This window comes from Phyllobates terribilis, unplaced genomic scaffold (genome assembly GCF_046119375.1).
Source record: "Phyllobates terribilis strain yellow unplaced genomic scaffold, ASM4611937v1 Scaffold_3__8_contigs__length_932513732, whole genome shotgun sequence".
NCBI lineage: Eukaryota > Metazoa > Chordata > Amphibia > Anura > Dendrobatidae > Phyllobates > Phyllobates terribilis.
This window is the reverse complement of record NW_027362763.1, coordinates 186,931,306-186,957,573: the sequence shown is the minus strand read 5'-3', so window position 1 is coordinate 186,957,573 and position 26,268 is coordinate 186,931,306. Positions and strand designations below refer to the sequence as shown.

General features: G+C 43.6%; 1 protein-coding gene across 2 annotated transcripts in view; it reads right to left on the bottom strand.

Moving 5' to 3' along the window:
* Nucleotides 1–26,268, bottom strand: part of LOC141258988 (apolipoprotein L3-like) — a 174,522-nt gene that overhangs the window by 17,267 nt on the left and 130,987 nt on the right. For both annotated transcript variants that reach the window (XM_073674339.1, XM_073674337.1), the window contains exons 2-3: nt 19,641–19,728; nt 19,513–19,542 (exon numbers count right to left, since the gene is read on the bottom strand). In XM_073674339.1, the coding sequence (XP_073530440.1) occupies nt 19,513–19,542; nt 19,641–19,643 (33 nt within the window). In that variant the 5' untranslated portion in view covers nt 19,644–19,728. The remainder of the gene's footprint in view (nt 1–19,512; nt 19,543–19,640; nt 19,729–26,268) is intronic.

Below are 26,268 nucleotides of genomic sequence, written 5' to 3'. Positions count from 1 at the left end.
GCTTTTTCTTTGCCACTTTGCCCTGAAGGCCAGCATCCCGGAGTCGCCTCTTCACTGTAGACGTTGACACTGGCGTTTTGCGTGTACTATTTAATGAAGCTGCCAGTTGAGGAGCTGTGAGGCGTCGATTTCTCAAACTAGAGTCTCTAATGTACTTGTCTTGTTGCTCAGTTGTGCAGCGGGGCCTCCCACTTCTCTTTCTACTCTGGTTAGAGCCTGTTTTTGCTCACCTCTGAAGGGAGTAGTACACACCATTGTAGGAAATCTTCAGTTTCTTGGCAACTTCTCGCATGGAATAGCCTTCATTTCTAAGAACAAGAATAGACTGTTGAGTTTCACACGAAAGTTCTCTTTTTCTGGCCATTTTGAGAGTTTCATAGAACAAGCAAATTTTATAGCTTCTCAAATCAGCCAAACCATTTTCAGCTGGGCTAACATACTTGTGCAAGGGTTTTCTAAACATCCATTAGCCTTCTTACACAGTTAGCAAACACAATGTACCATTAAAACACTGGAGTGGTGGTTGTTGGAAATGGGCCTCTATACACCTATGCAATAAAAAAAAGACGTTTGCAGCTAGAATAGTCATTTACCACATTAGCAATGTATAGGGTGTATTTCTGATTCATTTAATGTTAGTTTAATTGAAAAAAAATGTGCTTTTCTTTAAAAAATAATGAAATTTCTAAATGACCCCAAACTTTTGAACGGTAGTGTAGATGACCGGAATAGTGATGCTGATGATGGCATTGTCAGCGCTAACTAGTTTAGTAGCCATTTCAGAGGTCTTTAATCTGTTCCCACTCCGTAAACGTGATATGCCCCATGTCCATACTGCATTGGCTTAGGCTATATGACATGCTACTACAGTCACTGCAACATGTGCAGAGTGGAATTCTACCGCGTCAGCACATCGCATATCAACCTGTTAACTGGCATGGAGAACGACCTCTGTATCGATGCAAGTCGATGACATGAGGGATGCGAACGGCGGAAGTGAGCACACAGCTTCTGTACTTTCTGAAGCAGCTCATCCAGGCCGGCATAGTGGCAGAGAAATCGCTGTACCAACAGGTTGACGACGTGAACCATGCAGGGCACATGTGTGAGTTCGCCTCTGTGTAGGGCCGCCAACAGGTTCGCACTGTTATCGCACACGGCCTTCCCTGGCTCCAGGTTCATCGGAAACAGCCATTGCTAAAACTGAGAGCTGTCCACAACTCTTCAACTGTATGACTGCGATCTCCAAAGCATATTAATTTGAAGACTGCCTGATTTCGGTGAACCCTGACGGAGGTGGTGTGGATTCGCTCTGCACTATTGGAACATGTGTCTTGTTAAGGCAGAGGTTGATTGTGCAGGTGGAGGCCCTAGAGGAGGTGGAGGATGCAGAAGCAATGGAGGAACTGTGAAATACAGAGGGTTGTTCTGCAAGCCTTGGGGATCCCAAGATTTGTGGAGCAGCCCCTTCCAAGCCTGTCCCCACAGCCACCAGAGTCACCCAGTGCCCAGTCAGCGAGATGTAACGCCCTTGGCCATGCTTACTCGTCCAGGTGTCTCTGATGAAATGCACCCTGGCAGATATAGATTTAGTCAAGGAACGGGTGATGTTGTCTGCGACATGCTGGTGTAGCGCAGGCACAGCTTTCTTAGAGAAGTAATGGCGACTGGGCAACTGGTACTGGGGGACTGCGACAGCCATCAGCTTTCGGAAACCATCTGTATCTACCAGGCGGAAAGGCAGCATTTCCGTGGCCAACAGATTTGAGATGGTGGAGTTCAACCTCTTAGCTTTGTCATGTGTAGGATGAAACAATCTTTTACGTGACCACAACTGCGGGACTGAGAGCTGGATGCGATGCTGAAAGAGGGCAGAGTATGGTGAAATGGATAAATTGCTGAACCGTAAGTGAGGTGCAGGCGCAGATGTTACGGTGGATTGAGAAACGTGTGGTGTGCTCGATGAAACAAACACAGCAGGCATGTCCGCTTCCGTTACAGCTGACGGGCTCTCACTCAGCATGACTGGAGCGAGTAGAGAACCAGAAGTTTTGCAGTGGGAGACCTGCGTGCCAATACTTGGCATGGTAATAGAGGAAGAGGAAGAAGCAGCGGATGCGGTTGATATGGCAACTGATGATCGTTGAGGTCCGCTGGTCTGCATTTTAGCACAGTGAGATTCCCAGTGTAATGCATGTTGTGTGCGCATGTGAAGGATCATGAATGTAGTAATCAAATTATTGCACTTTTTCCCTCTACTGAGTTTTTTCTTGCAAAGTGTGCAGATAACGTGAGTTGCCTCATCGTTTACGGTTTCAAAAAAGGCCCAGACTAGGCAACCCTTGCCACGACTGCGAGCTGCAGACCAGCGACTGCTGCTGACAACAGCCACAGTTGTGGCTAAGGATGCAGTACTCCTCGTGATTACATCACTCTGTGTCTGTGCTGTAGGGCGGAAGGTAACCTCCTCGTCTTCCACCTTCTCAGATGAGCTTCTCGGCTGCGTGACTCTGGGTTCACACCAAGTAGGATCTTCAACCTCGTCATCATCCAATATGTTATCCCATTCCTCGGCCTCAGAGTGACCCTTCTCCTCATGTTGCCCTGACAGCACAGTAGAGTAAGCATGAGCCTCAGGTATCTGAGTCTCATCAGGATCACCTCCCTCCCCGGTGGTTAACGTCTGAGGAACCTGCTCGGATCCTACTCCGTCCTGCCCCGAATCCAACGTAAAAAAAATTTGGCCATTGGTGCAGATGCTTTCCTCTTCTTCTTGACTCTGAGTACATTTCTGATGCCCATGGTATAGAATGTGTGAACAGTTTTACAGACTCGCCCATCTGTGGTTCGCTACAGTCAGTTGGGCGCATGGACAGTTGTGATACGGGGGGGAAGCAAAGGTTATTGTGGTGCCATCTGGTAGACTGTACTGTGTGTGATGTTGAGGTGGAGGAAGAAGAGGAGAGGCCACTTGAAGCAGCACTTGCCATCCACTGGAGCACCTGCTCTTTCTGGCCCTTATCAACAAGGTGTATCACTGTGTGGCTGCCAAAGAAAGGGAGTGGAGTAGCCCGTCCAGTAACAGAAGTTGTCAGGTGTCTTTGGATAGGACATGACAGTGTTGGTTCACTAGTGCTTGCACTAACATTACCATGTACCCCATGTATACCTTGAACACCAAGCCTATTCCCACTTCCACCGCAACCTCTCTTTTTCCCATTCATGTTGCTCAGATACTGTAGTAGGAGCATGCTATTAGCAAAAAATAATTAAATGTTTTCCTCTTTTACAGCTCTGTACACACCTGAATTTCAGCGGCACTAAATGACAAGGTAAAATATGGCTTGCTGTATAACGTTAATAACCGAACAAAGTATTTTTTTTACTGTGGATGACGCCTGTATAACATAAGAGATTTTCTCCAAACTATTTCAAACTGAGATGTTACTGCTGTATAGTGTTAAAAACCGAACAAGGTATTTTTTTTAAGGTGTATGAGGCCTATATAACATAGGAGATATTCTCCAAACTATTTCAACCTGGGATGTCCCTGCTGTGTAACGTTAGGAACCGAACAAAGTATTTTTAACTGTGGATGAGGCCTGTATAACATAAGAGATATTTTCCAAACTATTTCAAACTCATATCTAGCCTGCTGTATAACATTAGCAATAGATTTTTTTGACTCTGTACAAGCTCTGAATACAGCTGAATTTCGCAGCCACTGAAAGCACTAGGTGGCTTATAGCAGAGTGTAACACGTTTGCAAAAGAAAAAAATATTTTTTGGACTCTGCCTAGCAGCAGAAAAAGATCAATTTTTTTACTCTGAAAACAGCTGAAGTTCACTGCCTCTAACGTAGTAGCTGACGTATAGCAGAGTGTATGACGTTTGCCACACAAAAAAAATCTTTGGTGGACTGTGGCACTGGCTAGCAACAGAAAAAATCTATTTTTTTACTCAGAAAACAGATCAATTTCGCTGCCACTAAAAGCACTAGGTGCCTTATAGCAGAGTTTAACACGTCTGCGACACAAAAAAATCTTTGGTGGACTGTGGCTAGCAACAGAAAAAACATATTTTTTTACTGTGCATAAAGCTGAAGTTCATCCACCATAAATGACAAATTGAGCTAACACAGCTTGCACTATCATTTTAGCAAATGAAAAAACAGTTTGCACGCAGAAGCTCTGCACTGACAAGCTCTGCAGATAGCTGAATTTCAACCCCACAAAAACAAAAAGTGGCCTACAAGGGCTTGCTTGATTGCTTGCTTTATCACATTAGCAAGTGCAAAAATAGATTGAAGGTCTACATGGAGCACAGACAGTCATGGTCGGCTTTAGACAAAGTGGGGCCCTAGGTTGTATTTACATGCCCTGAGTTCAGGCCATTAAATGAGCGTGATCGACAATATTGAAGTTGTTCGGCTCTTGTTTTCCGGCCTCTTTACACAGACTGAGGATGAATGATGGGCACAGAACGATCCCTAGTAGATCGATCTGTCCCCATAAAGTATCATGTTATCAGCAGCACGTCTGCAGTTTACACCAGGCGATGTGCTGCTGAGAACAAGGACTTTTGTCCCAGCATAAACAATCCAATCACCCGATGAATGAGCAGCATTTTGCTAGTTCGTCGGTGATTGCCGACATGTTTACACCTATAATAGTGAGGAAGGGTGTAACCTTCCCCTGGCACTGAAGTAGTTAAAATAACATGTTCCCATAGTTAGATCTCTCTGAACTTCTGTTAGGTCAAGTTAAGGGGTTAGCTTCAGTGGTACAGTCAGTAGAGTAGAGGAGGGAATGCAGTGTCTCGGTCAGGCGTTTGCTTCTCACAGCTGACGTTTCTGGACAGATGCAGTGTAAGTACTTTACCTTTGTGATTTATATTATGCAAAAGTGTACGCAATATCACACTATTTCCTGTAATAATTTCTGTAATCATTATAATAAAAATTAATTACCTTCTTTAAAGCCGTATCCGAGCCCTTTGAATACTTGGCAAAACAACCTCACATAACACACGCCTCATATACACACACTGTACACACACCTCACATGCACACACTGCACACACCCTGCACACACCTCACATAACACACCCTGCACACACCTCACATGCACACACTGCACACACACCTCACAACACACCTCACATAACACACACTGCACACATCTCACATGCACGCACCTCACATACACACATCTCACATGCACACACTGCACACACACCTCACATAACACACCCTGCACACACCTCACATGCACACACTGCACACACACCTCACATAACACACACTGCACATACCTCACATGCACATACTGCACACACACCTCACAACACACCTCACATAACACACACTGCACACATCTCACATGCACACACCTCACATACACACATCTCACATGCACACATACCTCACATAACACACCTCACATGCACACACTGTACACACACCTCACATAACACACACTGCACACACCACTTTATGTTGGAGGGAATGATGATCTTCCAGATTATGAGCTGCAGCTTCTCCTGATGGCCGCAGCCCTGTCCCAGCGAACAACTCCTGCCTCTCATCTGCTGGGAGCTGCCAGGAGCCTGATTCACAAAAGCACACACAGGTGGACACAGACATATCTGGCAGCTCATCAGCTGGGTAGGTGCCGGTCTCTGGCTCCCTCTCCCCCTCAGGTTCTGCATGCAGGACAGGAGCACTGGCCAATGAGCGCTTCTACAGTTGTGCTCAAAAGTTTACATACCCCAACAGAATTTTTGCTTTCTTGGCCTCGTTTCAGAGAATATGAATGATAACAAAAAAACTTTATATTGGAAATGGGCCTCTATACACCTATGCAATAAAAAAAAGACGTTTGCAGCTAGAATAGTCATTTACCACATTAGCAATGTATAGGGTGTATTTCTGATTCATTTAATGTTAGTTTAATTGAAAAAAAATGTGCTTTTCTTTAAAAAATAATGAAATTTCTAAATGACCCCAAACTTTTGAACGGTAGTGTAGATGACCGGAATAGTGATGCTGATGATGGCATTGTCAGCGCTAACTAGTTTAGTAGCCATTTCAGAGGTCTTTAATCTGTTCCCACTCCGTAAACGTGATATGCCCCATGTCCATACTGCATTGGCTTAGGCTATATGACATGCTACTACAGTCACTGCAACATGTGCAGAGTGGAATTCTACCGCGTCAGCACATCGCATATCAACCTGTTAACTGGCATGGACAACGACCTCTGTATCGATGCAAGTCGATGACATGAGGGATGCGAACGGCGGAAGTGAGCACACAGCTTCTGTACTTTCTGAAGCAGCTCATCCAGGCCGGCATAGTGGCAGAGAAATCGCTGTACCAACAGGTTGACGACGTGAACCATGCAGGGCACATGTGTGAGTTCGCCTCTGTGTAGGGCCGCCAACAGGTTCGCACTGTTATCGCACACGGCCTTCCCTGGCTCCAGGTTCATCGGAAACAGCCATTGCTAAAACTGAGAGCTGTCCACAACTCTTCAACTGTATGACTGCGATCTCCAAAGCATATTAATTTGAAGACTGCCTGATTTCGGTGAACCCTGACGGAGGTGGTGTGGATTCGCTCTGCACTATTGGAACATGTGTCTTGTTAAGGCAGAGGTTGATTGTGCAGGTGGAGGCCCTAGAGGAGGTGGAGGATGCAGAAGCAATGGAGGAACTGTGAAATACAGAGGGTTGTTCTGCAAGCCTTGGGGATCCCAAGATTTGTGGAGCAGCCCCTTCCAAGCCTGTCCCCACAGCCACCAGAGTCACCCAGTGCCCAGTCAGCGAGATGTAACGCCCTTGGCCATGCTTACTCGTCCAGGTGTCTCTGATGAAATGCACCCTGGCAGATATAGATTTAGTCAAGGAACGGGTGATGTTGTCTGCGACATGCTGGTGTAGCGCAGGCACAGCTTTCTTAGAGAAGTAATGGCGACTGGGCAACTGGTACTGGGGGACTGCGACAGCCATCAGCTTTCGGAAACCATCTGTATCTACCAGGCGGAAAGGCAGCATTTCCGTGGCCAACAGATTTGAGATGGTGGAGTTCAACCTCTTAGCTTTGTCATGTGTAGGATGAAACAATCTTTTACGTGACCACAACTGCGGGACTGAGAGCTGGATGCGATGCTGAAAGAGGGCAGAGTATGGTGAAATGGATAAATTGCTGAACCGTAAGTGAGGTGCAGGCGCAGATGTTACGGTGGATTGAGAAACGTGTGGTGTGCTCGATGAAACAAACACAGCAGGCATGTCCGCTTCCGTTACAGCTGACGGGCTCTCACTCAGCATGACTGGAGCGAGTAGAGAACCAGAAGTTTTGCAGTGGGAGACCTGCGTGCCAATACTTGGCATGGTAATAGAGGAAGAGGAAGAAGCAGCGGATGCGGTTGATATGGCAACTGATGATCGTTGAGGTCCGCTGGTCTGCATTTTAGCACAGTGAGATTCCCAGTGTAATGCATGTTGTGTGCGCATGTGAAGGATCATGAATGTAGTAATCAAATTATTGCACTTTTTCCCTCTACTGAGTTTTTTCTTGCAAAGTGTGCAGATAACGTGAGTTGCCTCATCGTTTACGGTTTCAAAAAAGGCCCAGACTAGGCAACCCTTGCCACGACTGCGAGCTGCAGACCAGCGACTGCTGCTGACAACAGCCACAGTTGTGGCTAAGGATGCAGTACTCCTCGTGATTACATCACTCTGTGTCTGTGCTGTAGGGCGGAAGGTAACCTCCTCGTCTTCCACCTTCTCAGATGAGCTTCTCGGCTGCGTGACTCTGGGTTCACACCAAGTAGGATCTTCAACCTCGTCATCATCCAATATGTTATCCCATTCCTCGGCCTCAGAGTGACCCTTCTCCTCATGTTGCCCTGACAGCACAGTAGAGTAAGCATGAGCCTCAGGTATCTGAGTCTCATCAGGATCACCTCCCTCCCCGGTGGTTAACGTCTGAGGAACCTGCTCGGATCCTACTCCGTCCTGCCCCGAATCCAACGTAAAAAAAATTTGGCCATTGGTGCAGATGCTTTCCTCTTCTTCTTGACTCTGAGTACATTTCTGATGCCCATGGTATAGAATGTGTGAACAGTTTTACAGACTCGCCCATCTGTGGTTCGCTACAGTCAGTTGGGCGCATGGACAGTTGTGATACGGGGGGGAAGCAAGGGTTATTGTGGTGCCATCTGGTAGACTGTACTGTGTGTGATGTTGAGGTGGAGGAAGAAGAGGAGAGGCCACTTGAAGCAGCACTTGCCATCCACTGGAGCACCTGCTCTTTCTGGCCCTTATCAACAAGGTGTATCACTGTGTGGCTGCCAAAGAAAGGGAGTGGAGTAGCCCGTCCAGTAACAGAAGTTGTCAGGTGTCTTTGGATAGGACATGACAGTGTTGGTTCACTAGTGCTTTCACTAACATTACCATGTACCCCATGTATACCTTGAACACCAAGCCTATTCCCACTTCCACCGCAACCTCTCTTTTTCCCATTCATGTTGCTCAGATACTGTAGTAGGAGCATGCTATTAGCAAAAAATAATTAAATGTTTTCCTCTTTTACAGCTCTGTACACGCCTGAATTTCAGCGGCACTAAATGACAAGGTAAAATATGGCTTGCTGTATAACGTTAATAACCGAACAAAGTATTTTTTTTACTGTGGATGACGCCTGTATAACATAAGAGATTTTCTCCAAACTATTTCAAACTGAGATGTTACTGCTGTATAGTGTTAAAAACCGAACAAGGTATTTTTTTTAAGGTGTATGAGGCCTATATAACATAGGAGATATTCTCCAAACTATTTCAACCTGGGATGTCCCTGCTGTGTAACGTTAGGAACCGAACAAAGTATTTTTAACTGTGGATGAGGCCTGTATAACATAAGAGATATTTTCCAAACTATTTCAAACTCATATCTAGCCTGCTGTATAACATTAGCAATAGATTTTTTTGACTCTGTACAAGCTCTGAATATAGCTGAATTTCGCAGCCACTGAAAGCACTAGGTGGCTTATAGCAGAGTGTAACACGTTTGCAAAAGAAAAAAATATTTTTTGGACTCTGCCTAGCAGCAGAAAAAGATCAATTTTTTTACTCTGAAAACAGCTGAAGTTCACTGCCTCTAACGTAGTAGCTGACGTATAGCAGAGTGTATGACGTTTGCCACACAAAAAAAATCTTTGGTGGACTGTGGCACTGGCTAGCAACAGAAAAAATCTATTTTTTTACTCAGAAAACAGATCAATTTCGCTGCCACTAAAAGCACTAGGTGCCTTATAGCAGAGTTTAACACGTCTGCGACACAAAAAAATCTTTGGTGGACTGTGGCTAGCAACAGAAAAAACATATTTTTTTACTGTGCATAAAGCTGAAGTTCATCCACCATAAATGACAAATTGAGCTAACACAGCTTGCACTATCATTTTAGCAAATGAAAAAACAGTTTGCACGCAGAAGCTCTGCACTGACAAGCTCTGCAGATAGCTGAATTTCAACCCCACAAAAACAAAAAGTGGCCTACAAGGGCTTGCTTGATTGCTTGCTTTATCACATTAGCAAGTGCAAAAATAGATTGAAGGTCTACATGGAGCACAGACAGTCATGGTCGGCTTTAGACAAAGTGGGGCCCTAGGTTGTATTTACATGCCCTGAGTTCAGGCCATTAAATGAGCGTGATCGACAATATTGAAGTTGTTCGGCTCTTGTTTTCCGGCCTCTTTACACAGACTGAGGATGAATGATGGGCACAGAACGATCCCTAGTAGATCGATCTGTCCCCATAAAGTATCATGTTATCAGCAGCACGTCTGCAGTTTACACCAGGCGATGTGCTGCTGAGAACAAGGACTTTTGTCCCAGCATAAACAATCCAATCACCCGATGAATGAGCAGCATTTTGCTAGTTCGTCGGTGATTGCCGACATGTTTACACCTATAATAGTGAGGAAGGGTGTAACCTTCCCCTGGCACTGAAGTAGTTAAAATAACATGTTCCCATAGTTAGATCTCTCTGAACTTCTGTTAGGTCAAGTTAAGGGGTTAGCTTCAGTGGTACAGTCAGTAGAGTAGAGGAGGGAATGCAGTGTCTCGGTCAGGCGTTTGCTTCTCACAGCTGACGTTTCTGAACAGATGCAGTGTAAGTACTTTACCTTTGTGATTTATATTATGCAAAAGTGTACGCAATATCACACTATTTCCTGTAATAATTTCTGTAATCATTATAATAAAAATTAATTACCTTCTTTAAAGCCGTATCCGAGCCCTTTGAATACTTGGCAAAACAACCTCACATAACACACGCCTCATATACACACACTGTACACACACCTCACATGCACACACTGCACACACCCTGCACACACCTCACATAACACACCCTGCACACACCTCACATGCACACACTGCACACACACCTCACAACACACCTCACATAACACACACTGCACACATCTCACATGCACGCACCTCACATACACACATCTCACATGCACACACTGCACACACACCTCACATAACACACCCTGCACACACCTCACATGCACACACTGCACACACACCTCACATAACACACACTGCACATACCTCACATGCACATACTGCACACACACCTCACAACACACCTCACATAACACACACTGCACACATCTCACATGCACACACCTCACATACACACATCTCACATGCACACATACCTCACATAACACACCTCACATGCACACACTGTACACACACCTCACATAACACACACTGCACACACCACTTTATGTTGGAGGGAATGATGATCTTCCAGATTATGAGCTGCAGCTTCTCCTGATGGCCGCAGCCCTGTCCCAGCGAACAACTCCTGCCTCTCATCTGCTGGGAGCTGCCAGGAGCCTGATTCACAAAAGCACACACAGGTGGACACAGACATATCTGGCAGCTCATCAGCTGGGTAGGTGCCGGTCTCTGGCTCCCTCTCCCCCTCAGGTTCTGCATGCAGGACAGGAGCACTGGCCAATGAGCGCTTCTACAGTTGTGCTCAAAAGTTTACATACCCCAACAGAATTTTTGCTTTCTTGGCCTCGTTTCAGAGAATATGAATGATAACAAAAAAACTTTATATTGTTAAACACAGTAGTTTAACAATAAATGGCTTCACCCAACCAATAACTATGAGTGGAGAAAAAGTTTTTTTGTTATCATTCATATTCTCTGAAACAAGGCCAAGAAAACAAAAATTCTGCCGGGGTATGTAAACTATTGAGCACAACTGTATCCCACTGATGGGAGAGGCTCAGTGGCCGATGCTCCTGTCTTTCGCTGCACGCTCCTCCTCTCTTAATGCCAGGCCCAAGGTCCTGAAGTTCTCCAGAGTGCAAAGCCTGTGGTGACATCACGGTCACATGACAGGTCACATGATCCTGATGTCACTACAGGTCCTTAACCAGTCTACATCATACTATTATCAGTGAAGCTGCTGCGGTAGACATTGGGGGCCCCCAAGAGGGTGGGGGCCCTAGGCAGATGTCTAGTATGCCCCCCTAACGCCGGCCCTGCAGACAGTACAACCGGTGGACAGCACTATTCTGAGCCATAGGACCTGCTGTTTGTGTCAGAATCTCAGTAATTGCACACAAAAAAAGGGCTGCAAGGTCGATTGAACAGGTACACAGTACAGGACTTATCTACACTATCTGACTACCACACAAGCGCCCATCTATCTAGCTAATATCTCTCATTATACGGGACACAGCACACTGAGCAGCGTCTATCTCCTTCAGTGACTTGCCTAAAATGGCGCTGAGGGAACATGGCTGCTTTTTATATAGGGAGGACATGTGATTTCAGCAGCCAATTGCAGAAGCCCTTGTGTTTGGGACACTGTGGATGCTTCCTGCGCTCTGATTGGCTAGCTGCGCTTTCCTGACTTAAAGTTACCGCCTACAAGAAAAAAAAAAAGTGTGCCGCTGATCTGACCTGTTCTGAGCTATCACCAGCCCCCCACTCATCTGCCACGTCTTCCCGCTCATCATACACAAGCACTATGCTAGCAAAACTGTAAAAAAAGCAGTAGTTGCCCTGCAATCAGATAACCACTGAAATTCGCTGAATGTTACCGATTTTCCCGCATTTAACAAATTTTGCTCGCCTTTCCGATCACAAATCCGAATGTGCCACATTCGTGTCGAACTTAACATTTGAGATCGGATTTCGAACATATTCACTCATCACTATTTACAATGGCCCTCACAGTCCCCTGATCTGAACATCATTGAAAATCTGTGGCTAGACCTCAAAATAGCAGTGCATGCAAGACAACCCAGGAATCTCACACAACTGGAAGAATTTTCCAAGGAAGAATGGATGAAAATCACCCAAACAAGAGTTGCGAGACTCTGGGCTGGCTACAAAAGATTCTACAAGCTAGATACTTGCAAAAGGGGGAACTACTAGGTACTAACCATGCAGGGTGCCCAAACATTTGCATCAGTCCATCTTCCTTATTGTAATTTTTATGTAAATATAAATTTCTTTTTTTTGCCTAAAATATAAAGGAAATGTGTCATCTTTAACTTTCGGCCTTTCAGAGATCATTTCATCTTCAACTTGCTTAACTGTTCATAATAACAGTAATTTTGACAAAGGGTGCCCAAACTTTTACATGCCGCTGTACATGGTTAATCTTCAGGTTAAAAGCATTACTAACCTGCCTGGCGCACACACTTAGCTGAATGCTGCAGGGAAAAAATTAACTTTATTCTCCCTGCAGCATTCTAGTTTTAGTTACGGGGGAGGTGCAGGTGCTGGTTCAGTCACCACTTTGAGACACCACTGAGTATACAGAGCAGCCACAGTAACTGTTCCCGGTCCTGACTGACACCACCTCTGCATTTGGGCCAGCTGTCAGTCAGGGCCGGGGGTGCAGTGACAGTGGCCGCTCTGTATACTCAGCGGTGACTCAAAGTGATGACTGAACCGGCGCCACCCCTGTGACTGAAACTGGAATGCTGCAGGGGGGATAAAGTTAATTTTCTCTCCACAGCATCCGGCTAAGTGCGGGCGCAGGGCAGGCTATAACACTATTAACCTGCAAATTAACCCTATTTCTGCAGTTTAATAGCTTTGTTTCTAGTGACAGGTTCCATTTAACACATTATTCCTGCAGGCAGTTTTAGCATTCATTAAGTTGTTTTTTTTATTTTCTTTAATACCTATCTGTTTGAGTTTTAACCTCTCTATTTTTCCATTGTCACAACCATATGAGGCCTTTTTTTGCATGATGTGTTGCAATTTTATTGGCACAGTTTTGGAATACATATTATCCCTTTCAACAAATGTTTGATGTTGAACTGGACACACAATGTAATAGTGACTGCAAAACATTTTTTTTTTAATATTCTAAAAACACTAGCAAACAAAGTATTTGGCACCTAATGCAGGGGCGGATAGACCAATGGTGCAACCTCTGCAGCTTTAGTAGGGCCCAAGAGGTAAGGGGGCCACTACCACCTCCAAAGCATGTAGAATTGTGCATTATGATGAGCTTTTGGACTGCAAAGGGCCCAAATATTGTTGAACAGGGGCCTCTTCTGTCTGTGTCCACTCCTGACCTAATGAGTTAACTTTAGTTAAATCCAAGTGGGTGTTATCATATAGTTTCTACGGGAGGGCATGTACTTCTTCCTCCTGTATGATAATAAACAATCATAAGAAGAGAATGAACACCCCCACTATGGTTTAGATCAGGTTTCTCAGTGTGTAACATTTAATGATAAAGCCCTGATCTCCCTCCTCATCTAACCTCCTGCATGATTAGAAAGTGCTGGGAATAGAGCACACATAACTCACACCTTTCAGATAAGGTTGATGTGGGTGAACAGGCAGCACAGCTGAGTTTAGGTATGTCACATTAAAAAACCCTTCTATCAGCTCCCCTCCTCTCACAGTGGTGCTAGATCTGCTGTACCCACCCTCCCCGCACACTGCCTGTGCAGAGATGAGATTTCAACTTGCAGTCACTCTACAGGAAGAGCAGAGCAGGCTGTCATTATATATCACACACAGGAGTTGCCTGCCTGTTCTCGGCTACTCTTGTATGAGATACAATGACACCCTGCTCAGCTCTCACTGTAAAGTGGTTGCATGCAAGTAGAGTTCTTACCTCTGGATATCTGTGCTCTAAGCTCCCAGCACTTTTTAATAATAATGCAGGAGATCAGGGCTGTATTCTTTCTCTAGTATGTTGCTGCCTACTTATGATTGGTCAATGGCAAAGAGGCAAATGATACCTGGCCCTTTAAAATCTCAGGGATTTTTACACTGACACCCGTCACCCGGTAGCTTAAGTATACTTTGAGCCAACACTAGGTCTTGGGTTACTGGGTGGTTAAACCTGGCCCAGTAGTGTAGATACTGGGTCAGACCAAAGTTGGCAGTCAACCGGGGCCCACTCACATGGGAAATAGCAAAGGGTTGTGACACACATATATAGGACCAGCACTCCTCCCATTTGGCACAGGCGATTTTAATTAGCAGGAGACTGCAAAGAGGGTCTAGCCTATTTTTGCTCTCACTTGAGAGCTTGAGGAAGGTGTAGCCAACATGCCCAGCACCGTTCAGGACAAAAAATGGAAGCAACCCATCACTTCAGCGCCTGAAAACTTTGATATAATAAAGACGAATGCTACTTTCCTAGATGTTGCAAACACAAAACAAGTTTTTTCCAAAGTAGCCCACTCTACTGTGCCACCAGCTCGAGTATCGAGTCACAAGAGAGCAAATATCTGTGACAATGAGTTGCTTCGTTGTCAAAATGGTGGAGTTTGCCACAACAATGTGAAATGCCAATGTCCTCATGGCTTCAAGGGAATATTGTGCGAGAATCAGAAATATGAGGATACTGGGAGCTGTCCGTCTTCTAAATCTGGACAAGTATCCATTACCCATAACTTGTATCTGACCACCATGATAATTGTAGCTCGGCTCTGCGCTTTGTAAAAACGTGAATAATGTACCTGCAATTTCCTATGGGGAAAAAAAAGTGACTACAAGAGACAAAGAGAAATAAATATAATGGAATACATAAATTATAATTAAACTGAGAGGGCCTGACTGTACTAAGCCATATGTACCAATTTGTGAATGAGAGATCCATGACTGTTATGATTTTGACACATATAAAGGTGTAGTAATATATTAAGTAAGTATTAGATATTGTCTAATCATGTCACACTGAAATGTATATGGAAATGATGGCTAAAAAAACGGAGAGTCAGAAATAATTAATGAGAGGAAAGAACAAGAAACCGACCATAAAAGCCCATAATAGACACAAGTAATGTAAAATTATATATACTTTATTTGAAAGATCAGGGAGGTATCGAATCTTGTATAATATAATATGTATATAGTTATGGCATATAGCAGTTGAAAAAAGTGCAGGAGTGCCCTATGTGCAACATGAATGCAAGTAGACAGTCAAAAGGTAATGAGAGATAATGTAAGCTATACGCAAGAGCTATACTGCGAGAACTTAGAGAGGAAATCCCTGACTGAGTGGAGCCCACCCCAACGCGCGTTTGGGCAACAATGTTTGTCAGGGATGTCAAATCTTGTACAATATATATATATACTATATTATAGAAGATTTTACAAAAGTGTTAACATTACATTTGACTCCATTCTTGTTATACCATATTGTTGTTTTTTTTGGGTGTGTGTCTCGTCGCTTTTAAGATCCCTTGAACTTTAAAATGAAGTATACACCACGTGCAGAATTATTAGGCAAATGAGTATTTTGATCGCATGATACTTTTTATACATGTTGTCCTACTCCAAGCTGCATAGGCCTGAGAGCCAACTACCAATTAAGTAAATCTGGTGATGTGCATCTCTGTAATGAGGAGGGGTGTTGTCTAATGACATCAACAACCTATATAAGGTGTGCTTAATTATTAGGCAACTTCCTTTCCTTTGGCAAAATGGGTCAGAAGAGAGATTTGACGGGCTCTGAAAAGTCCAAAATTGTGAGATGTCTTGCTGAGGGATGCACCAGTCTTGAAATTTCCAAACTTTTGAAGCGTGATCACCGAACAATCAAGCGTTTCATGGCAAATAGCTAACAGGGTCGCAAGAAGCGTGTTGGCCAAAAAAGGCGCAAAATAACTGCCCATGAATTGAGGAAAATCAAGCGTGAAGCTGCCAAGATGCCATTCGTCACCAGTTTTGCCATATTTCAGAGCCGCAACATTACTGGAGTATCAAAAAGCACAAGGTGTGCGATAATCAGGGACATGGCCAAGGTAAGGAAGGCTGAAAAACGACCATCTTTGAACAAGAAACATAAGATAAAACGTCAAGAATGGGCCAAGAAATATCTTAAGACTGATTTTTGAAAGGTTTTATGAACTGATGAAATGAGAGTGACTATTGATGGGCCAGATGGATGGGCCAGAGGCTGGATCAGTAAAGGGCAGAGAGCTCTACTCCGACTCAGACACCAGCAAGGTGGAAGTGGGGTACTGGTATGGGCTGGTATCATCAAAGATGAACTTCTGGGACTTTTTTGGGTTGAGGATGGAGTGAAGCTCAACTCCAAGACCTACTGCCAGTTTCTGGAAGACAACTTCTTCAAGCAGTGGTACAGGAAGAAGTCGGTATCGTTCAAGAAAAACATGATTTTCATGCTGGACAATGCTCCATCACATGCATCCAACTACTCCACAGCGTGGCTGGCCTGTAAAGGTCTAAAAGAAGAAAAAATAATGACATGGCCCCCTTGTTCACCTGATATGAACCCCATAGAGAACCTGTGGTCCATCATAAAATGTGAGATCTACAGGGAGGGAAAACAGTACACCTCTCGGAACAGTGTCTGGGAGGCTGTGGTGGCTGCTGCACGCAATGTTGATCGAAAACAGATCAAGCAACTGACAGAATCAATGGATGGAAGGCTGTCGAGTGTCATCATAAAGAAAGGTGGCTATATTGATCACTCATTTTTTTGGTTTTTGTTTTTGCATGTCAGAAATGTTTATTTCTAAATTTTGTGCACTGATATTGGCTTACCTGGTGAAAATAAACAAATGAGATGGGATTATATTTGGTTTTTATTAAGTTGCCTAATAATTCTGCACAGTAATAGATACCTGCACAAACAGATATCCTCCTAAGATAGCCAAATCTAAAAAAAAACACTCCAACTTCCAAAAATATTAAGCTTGGATATTTATGAGTCTTTTGGGTTGATTGAGAACATAGTTGTTGATCAATAATAAAAATAATCCTCTAAAATACAACTCGTCTAATAATTCTGCACACAGTGTATATATTTTTACATTACTTGTGTCTATCATAGGCTTTTATGGTTGATTTCTTGTTCCTTCCTCCCATTTATCATCATATTACAGTATATAACATTGAGTACTTACGTTTGCTCATTTTTGTCTTCTAACCAGTTATTTCTTATATTTTCCATTAGGTCTATGACATCACATGATTAACCCTAGAACGCATACCTGGGGCCTCGCAGGCCCGCCCTGTTAATTGTTTTCTATTTTCTGCAAGATTATTTTAGTTAGAATTTTGAAACTCTAGGTATTCTTCATGTATATAGTTGTTTGTCATTTTTGTTTGAGTTATTCCATGTTATTTGCACACGGGCCTCCAGGTATGTGAAAGTGTAGATTTTTATGGTCATGCGTTCTAGGGTTAAAAAGCAGGCTAGATGAATCCTTTTAAGCTCAGTGTAGAACTAGGAAGTCTTTTTTTCCCTGCATGAGTCACTGCAAAAGTCCCCAGCAGGAGTGAGGAGATGGAAGCAGCTGGGTCAAAGATTCATGCAGGGAAAAGAGACTTCCTGATTCTACATAGAGCAGAGAAAAGAGAAGAATTACCTGATTAGAAGGGCAAAATGAGCAATTGTAAGTACACAGTGCTTTATAGTATGATAATTATAATATATTAAGAGGATAAAAACTTTGATGGGGTGTTTTTTAACTGCATTTGCATGTGAATAGCATGTTGATACAGGAAAACTGCAGTATAGGAGGGAGCCATTGTCTCCCTGACATAGCACTCTCAGTTCTGTAGGCTGTAGGTCACTTTAGGCCTGCAACCTACAGACTCCTGGCACATGGGGTGGAATGAAGTTGACGCAACACTCCACCCACACAAGAACGTTGATTATGCTAGGAGAAAGAATGCCACCTCTCGCTAACTATATCAGTAATCTCTTATATGGTCTGCAAAACTGGTATCTACCAGTATATGGTCAATGTATTGTAATATCAATCTTGGTTTTGTACAGTGATTTTTTTCTGTAACAGTGTGGTCATTTGAGTTTGCCTTTTACCCTCCTACTTATGACACTCTAATCATAAACATACCTAAGTTGGAGCACACTCTGAGGTGTGCTGAACCTTCAGTTATGCCTCTGTCTTGGCCACTAAGTCTTGTGCTCCAGCTCTCAAATATAAGGCCCCTATACATATTAAATAGCTGTTGGCTAAACAATCGTCCAACAGCTATTTCTCCCTTCTCCCCCATATACAGTACATATAGTTATATAGGGTGAAGAATAGACTTAGGGTCATCAAGTTCAGACTTTCTCCACCAGCTATACATTCTCTATCGCTAGATTATTTATAACAATGCCGTTTGTTCTGAAAAAAAATCATAAAGCCCTTTTTTAAAAGCTGTTATACTATCTGCCATTACTACCTCTTGTGGTCGGGCATTCCACAGTCTAACTGCTCTAACTGTAAAGAACCCTTTCTTATTTCGCTGCTGGAATCGCTTTTCTTCCACCCTCTGGTCCTTTGTAAGTTGGTCTTTGGAAGGAATAAATGATGTGCCAGTCTTTGTATTGATCACTCGTGTATTTATGCATATACTGGAATGAGATCTCCTCTTAGATGTCTTTTTTCTAAGCAAAAAAAGCCCAAGTTTTCCAACCTTTCATCATAAGAGAGCCCTATAGGCCTATCACCTCTCAAAATTATCTAGTTGCCCTCCTTTGAACTGACTCTAACTTACAAATATCCTTTTCAAAATGTGGGACCTAAAACTGGATCCCATAAACAGTAACGCACAGCTTGTCCAATCATTCCTGTATTCCCTATGAGAGAGATGCTCCCAAAAAAAGTTTTATCTTTGAGTTGAATAAAAGGATAGGCCTTTGAAGCTTCAATGGTGTAATCCTTTTATCCATCAACATCATTTGATGTCCATGTATAGATTAGACTTTTGTCTGATCTCATTTATATCGACAGGTTTGGCTGACTTTTGTCTAATGTGTATGGGGTCCTTTAGTGCTTCAACCCAGAGAAATACCTTCAATTTTGTAATAGGAATTTGTAGGGATGCTGGATCCCAATGTACATGTTCTAGGCACAACACATGCTATGTGTATGATGTCTTTATTCTGAATAAACTGAGAAAGTTGGTGTTTTAGTGTATTATAAACTAAAATGATAAAATTAGTCCTTACCAACTTCAGATTGTTTTGAAGATCATCAGCCTATAACAAGAAAAATGTACAAAAATTAAGTTAGGTGAAATAACAAATAAATATAAGAGCTCTAGGTGTTACACAGAGGAGAATTTTATTTTACTTACCATTTTAGGACTTCAGTTTTACTTCAATTTTTTTTCAAGTTTTACTTCAATTAGAAGAGGAATCTTAAATCTGTTGTTCACTATTTAACTAGAAGAAAAAAGCAGAAAACAATTGTTTCAATTGTTTTGAGCCTGAACAAAACACAACTAGTAACAAAGTTGAAGTTTATAGCTGGCTATTGGGATGTGCCAACAAATCACTATGCTGTGAACAGAGTTTTGTTAATTTAAAGAGTAATTGTTGTTTACATATCAATTGTACATGTGACAATAAGAAACTTTGTAAGGAGTGGCATAACTAGAGTCCGATGAGACCTGGTGCAAAATTTTGACCTGGGCCTTCATCTGCAAGTTGGTCAAATGTAAGAGTCCTTGTAGTGTTATAAATCCTACAAAGATACACTACTGTTCAAAAGTTTTGGGTCACCCAGACAATTTTGTGTTTTCCATGAAAACTCATACTTTTATTTATCAAATGAGTTGCAAAATGAATCGAAAATATAGTCCAGACACTGACAAGGTTAGAAATAATGATTTTTATTAGAAAGAATAATTTTCTCCTTCAAACTTTGCTTTCGTCAGAGAATGCTCCCTTTGCAGCAATTACAGCATTGCAGACCTTTGGCATTCTAGCTGTTAATTTGCTGAGGTAATATTGAGAAATTTCCCCCAATGCTTCCTGAAGCCCCTCCCACAAGTTGGATTGGCTTGATGGGCACTTTTTGCGCACCATACTGTCAAGCTGCTCCCACAACAGCTCAATGAGGTTGAGATCTGGTGACTGCGCTGGCCACTCCATTACAGATAGAATACCAGCTGCCTGCTTCTTCCCTAAATAGTTCATGCATAATTTGGAGGTGTACTTTGGGTCATTGTCCTGTTGTAGGATGAAATTGGCTCCAATCAAGCAACTGTATAGCACAGGGTATGGCATGGCGTTGCAAAATGGAGTCACAGCTTTCCTTATTCAAAATCCCATTTACCTTGTACAAATCTCCCACTTTTCCAGCACCAAAGCAACCCCAGACCATCACATTACCTCCACCATGCTTGACAGATGGCGTCAGGCACTCTTCCAGCATCTTTTCAGTTGCTCTGCTGCTCACAAATGTTCTTCTGTGTGATCCAAACACCTCAAACTTTGATTCGTCTGTCCATAAAACTTTTTTCCAATCTTCCTCTGTCCAATGTCTGTGTTCTTTTGCCAATATTAATCTTTTCCTTTTATTATCCAGTCTCAGATATGGCTTTTTATTTGCCACTTTGCCCTGAAGGCCAGCATCCCGGAGTCGCCTCTTCACTGTAGACGTTGACACTGGCGTTTTGCGTGTACTATTTAATGAAGCTGCCAGTTGAGAAGCTGTGAGGCGTCAATTTCTCAAACTAGAGACTCTAATGTACTTGTCTTGTTGCTCAGTTGTGCAGCGAGGCCTCCCACTTCTCTTTCTACTCTGGTTAGAGCCTGTTTGTGCTCTCCTCTGAAGGGAGTAGTACACACCATTATAGGAAATCTTCAGTGTCTTGGCAATTTCTCTCATGGAATAGCCTTCATTTATAAGAACAAGTATAGACTGTCGAGTTTCACATGAAAGTTCTCTTTTTCTGGCCATTTTGAGAGTTTCATAGAACAAACAAATGTAATGCTCCAGATTCTCAACTAGCTCAAAGTAAGGTTAATTTTATAGCTTTTCAAATCAGCCAAACTGTTTTCAGCTGGGCTAACATACTTGTGCAAGGGTTTTCTAGGGTTTTCTAAAAATCCATTAGCCTTCTTACACAGTTAGCAAACACAATGTACCATTAAGACACTGGAGTGGTGGTTGTTGGAAATGGGCCTCTATACACTTATGTAGATATTGCAAAAAAACAAGATGTTTGCATCTAGAATAGTCATTTACCACATTAACAATGTATAGAGTGCATTTCTGATTCATTTAATGTTAGCTTCATTGAAAAAAATGTGCTTTTCTTTCAAAAATAATGAAATTTCTAAATGACCCCAAACTTTTGAACGGTAGTGTATATATATGTGTGTCCACCTCATAATGTAATTATGTCCCCATCATGTACTAATGTCACCCTTCCTGGCATAATGTCCACCATGCTGGACCCCTCCCAGTAATAATGTCTCCAATTCTGTGCCCCTTCTAGTAATAATGTTCCCCATTCTAGGCCCCTTTCAGTAATAATGTCCAACATCCGGTGCAACTTCCAGTAATAATGTCCAAAATCTTGAGCCCCTTCCTGGTATAATTTCCCCATACTGGCCCCCTTCCTGCTATAATGTCCCCCCCATACTGAGCCCCTTCCTGTAATAATGTCCCTTTCTGGCACCTTCCTGGTATAATGTCCTACATCCTGGGCCCCTTCTAGTAATAATGTCCCCATCCTGATGTAATGTCCCCATCCTAGCTCCTTTCAGTAATATGTTTCCCATCCTGGGCCCCTTCCTGGTATAATGTCCCCTATGTAGTACAATGTCTCCATTCACAATTAAGTAATAATGTCCTTATTCTCCAACCAATAATAATGTACCCATCCACATCCATTTATATTGTCCCCATTCCCCATCCAGTAATATTGTCCCCATTCCCCAAGCAGTAATATATGTACCCCATCATGAGCCCCTTCCTGGTATAATGTCTCAGCTCCAGAGCACATGCTATAATAATTCTCCACTTTTCTCTTACACATTAAAAAAAACATTCTCCTCACCTTCCTCCGCTCCCACGACGTGAGGTGTCCTCTTTCATAGCCGGCACAGGAGCTGGCAGCTGACTTTGGTCTGCCTGCTATAGGCTACACATGACTTTACAGGTATTCTCGCTGATGTCAGCTGCGGACCTCTGATTTGCCGGTGGTGTGTAGTACAGTGCAGGGACCTGACGGGTCTCTGCGTCCAAGGATGCACTCTCAGCTGAAATAGGCTGTGGCGTTTGTGCATGGGACCGGTCATGATTATACCCTCTGTCACTGCGATCAGTACACCCTTACTTGTAATATATCTTATCAGAAATATCTGCTTCTTTCTCTGCCAGAACTGATCTATTTCAAAATTCTCAATTCACAGGAAAAATCTGCATTCAGTAAAGATGATCAGGTCATTTGGAATTCAAATTCGCCAAATTTTCCAACTGTAAAGCTCGAACGCAGGATAGAAAGAGGAGAGAGACACAAAGAGAGAGAAAACGGGAAAGAGAGACCACATATTTTGTTTCAATAAGATCTGTATTCAATTTCCTGAATCTGGAGATGGAGTCCAACTCTGCCATACAAACTGTCAGTCATGCCTTCGATTGTGCTAATATTGACCTCTGTTCTCTGATGACCCAGGTACTGACTGCCATTGTACAAGATATAATAATATACTCGATAAACTGGAATGTGATGCAGGGGCGTACATAGAAACTATGGGGCCCCTTAGCAAAAGACCTAAATGGGCACCTCGCCCTTCCCTCTCAGTGGAGAGGGCTGGGTCACGGCATCACACAGCCCAGTCAATCAGGGGGGTGCGTGCGACTGGGTCACGCCTGGGTGAATCAAGGAAATCTGGAAGTTGACGTGACATCAACGGACATCAGAGGCGACTGCAGATGGGGTCACATGGTGTGGACTTAGTGAGCAGCGATAGCACCGCTCACAGGCACATATGACAACCAGAGGTGTTTACGAACCGCAGTGTGATGCCCCAGCCGGGCCGCTGCGGTCAGGGTACTGGTGCACGGCGGTCCGATTGCTGGTATGGTCCGACCGGGGCGCACACCAGTCTTTATCAATTGTAGGGGTTAATAATAAAATAATAAAAAGGTTTGTGACTCAAGTTGGGGTGTTCGGCCTGGTATTGCCAGGCACTTATGAGGGCCCCTGGGAATTTGGTGGTGATGAGCAGTGCCAGATCATTAACCTTCCCAACCAGGGTTGGCTCCCAGGGAAGTTGGAGCAGGAATTGCACAGCAGAAAATAATCAGCTTTGGACAGGGTAATAACCAGCTTGTACCTTTTACTGTAGTTCTGCAAACAGTTCCAGAAGCTTCTATACAGTTCACATACAGGGTTTTTGTCAGACCTGCATAGTGAGGGTTCAGATTCTCCGCTGTGAGGTTGTGTAGCCTTCCTGCTGCTAAGTGTACCTCTGGTAAACGATTCCTTGGATCCCCAGGGGTCCAAGGTAAACAGTTACCGGAAGTGATCCCTTCCAGTGAGCAGGCAGCTTGAATCCTGTGGAAAACACCTACTTTCTCTTGTAGTAGTGTCCCTGATTCTGTGCACTGCTGAGCCCCTAGGAAAAAGGACTCTTCTGACAGTCATAAAGACTGAGCAGTCTTTCTGTTTAGCATGGACCCTGGAAGTCTCTGTGCTCTTGGGACTGAGACCCAGCCTTGTGCAGCTTGCCCTTGCAGAGAGCACACTTCTCTCCCTTGCACAGGGCACTCCATGATGCTACATGTTTCTTCCTCACACTACAACCTCCTCCCCTCCCTGAGGGATCTGCACAACTTTCTGGTTTGGCAAAAGTTCACAGTCCTTCAGTAAGGGATCGGGTAACAATGTATGGATGTAATAATAACAGCAGAGAACATATCCCTCACCCTAAGGGTATGTGCCCACGATGCAGAAATGCTCCAGATTTTTCCTGAGCATTTCTGCATCTCTCTGGCAGAAAAAATGCATGCGTATTTTACATGCGTTTTTTCAGCCCGGTACAAGCGTTTTTCACGCGTTTTGCGCATGCGATTTCACATGCAGGTTGTCAAGCGCTTTCCAAGCGGTTTTAGCATCACTTGGAAAAGTGCTTGACAACCTGGTCACACTATATAAATCCATGCAACCGGCATGGATTTTCTTTGTGTGACCAAGTTAGTTAAAAAAAGAATAAAAATAGTAAAAAATAAAAAAAAACATATACTCACCTTCTGATGGCCCCCGGTCTCCTTCTCCAATGCGTCCGGTCTTCCCGCTGTCTCGCGGTGGTGTAAAAGGACCTTCCATGATGTAATTTAGTCATGTGACAGGTCGCGCAACCGCCGACGTCAGCGGTCACATGACCTGTCACATGACTAAATGACGTCATGGAAGGTCCTTTTACTCCATCCGCAGCATGAAATTTCCGCAGTATGTGCACAGCACATGCGGATTATCATTGGGGAACATAGCAGACCTACTAACAAGCATTTTTTAAGCCTTTCTGAGTCAGAATTGCCGCTGCAGAAATGCTTAAAAAAAACGCATAGTGGGCACACAGCCTTACTGGCAATACATATGAATTATATTACACATGTAGGCGTTTTGTGGCGCTACAGATACGGGAACCATACAGCATGTTAATTTATGCAGCGAAGACGTTAGTCTCCACTGCATAGTTTGCCCCATAGCCAGTCATTAGATGTGGTAAATCCGCATAGTTCCCTAAACACATGCATATTTAAGTGAGTGATTAGAACGCAGCTTTTTGGAAGCAGTGTATATATACTGCGTCCAAAACGCTGCTATTCCTGATCACGGGCATGTACCCTTAGGCGCACACTTTTAAACAATTTTTTTTCTTGCTAAAAATTGTCTTATAGCCCTAATAGTACATTGTATACAAAAAAACTATAATGGGGTTGTGCAAAATAATGAAAATGATGCACACGGGCTGCAATATATACTCACCCTTATAAATTGCAGATCTCCAGTGCCATGTCTCCCATGCTTCTATTTACATACGTTTAGCAGATGGCACAGCCTGGACGCCCTAAGTGTCTTTTGTAGCTTGTCAGTGGTATATGGCTCAAGATGAAGCCAGTGATTTGCTGGAAATGTCATATGGTGCATCTGGGCTGAGACGTCCGCAGCCATTGTAAACATAAGCATCAGGGAGTATGCCCATGATGCGTTTTTTAAGCGTTTCCGCAGTGGCCATTCCACTGCAGAAATGCTTGGTAGAAGGTCTGCCATGTTCCCCAATGATAATCCTCATGTGCTGTGCACATGCTGAGGAAATTTCCGCTGCCGATTATCATTGCAGAAAAAAACGCAGCACTACCAATTATTTTGCGGAAGCGCTGTGTTTTCGCCGCCATTGACTTGCATTGAAACGCTTGGATTCCGCATCACTGCATCTGTACATGCGGAATCCAAACGTTTCAATGTGCGGATGGTACCCGGGTGTGGAGGACAGGAGACTCTCCTCCAGACCCGGGTAACATAGTACCTGTAAAAAAAGAATAAAATAAAAAATAAAAATTATATTTACCTTCTGATGGCCCCCGGTCTCCTTGTCTTCACTTGCCGGCAACTCGCGGTGGACTGAAGGACCTGCATTGACGTCATAGTCATGTAACGGCAGGTCCTTCAGTGTAGTGTAGCTCGAGCTGCCGGCAGCCAGGATGGAGCGAAGCAAGACTCCGGGGGCCATCAGAAGGTAAGTATAGATGTATTTTTTTATTTTTAACCATTCTTTAAGGTCACAGTATATAAATCCATGCATTTTGCATGGATTTATATAGTGTGACCAAGTTGTCAAGCACTTTCTAAGTGATGCTAACCCACATGCAGAAATGCATGTGAAGAACGCTTCACATCCGCATGTCCCTGGCTAGAAAAACGCATGTACAATCCGCATGTACAATCCGCATGCGTTTTTTCT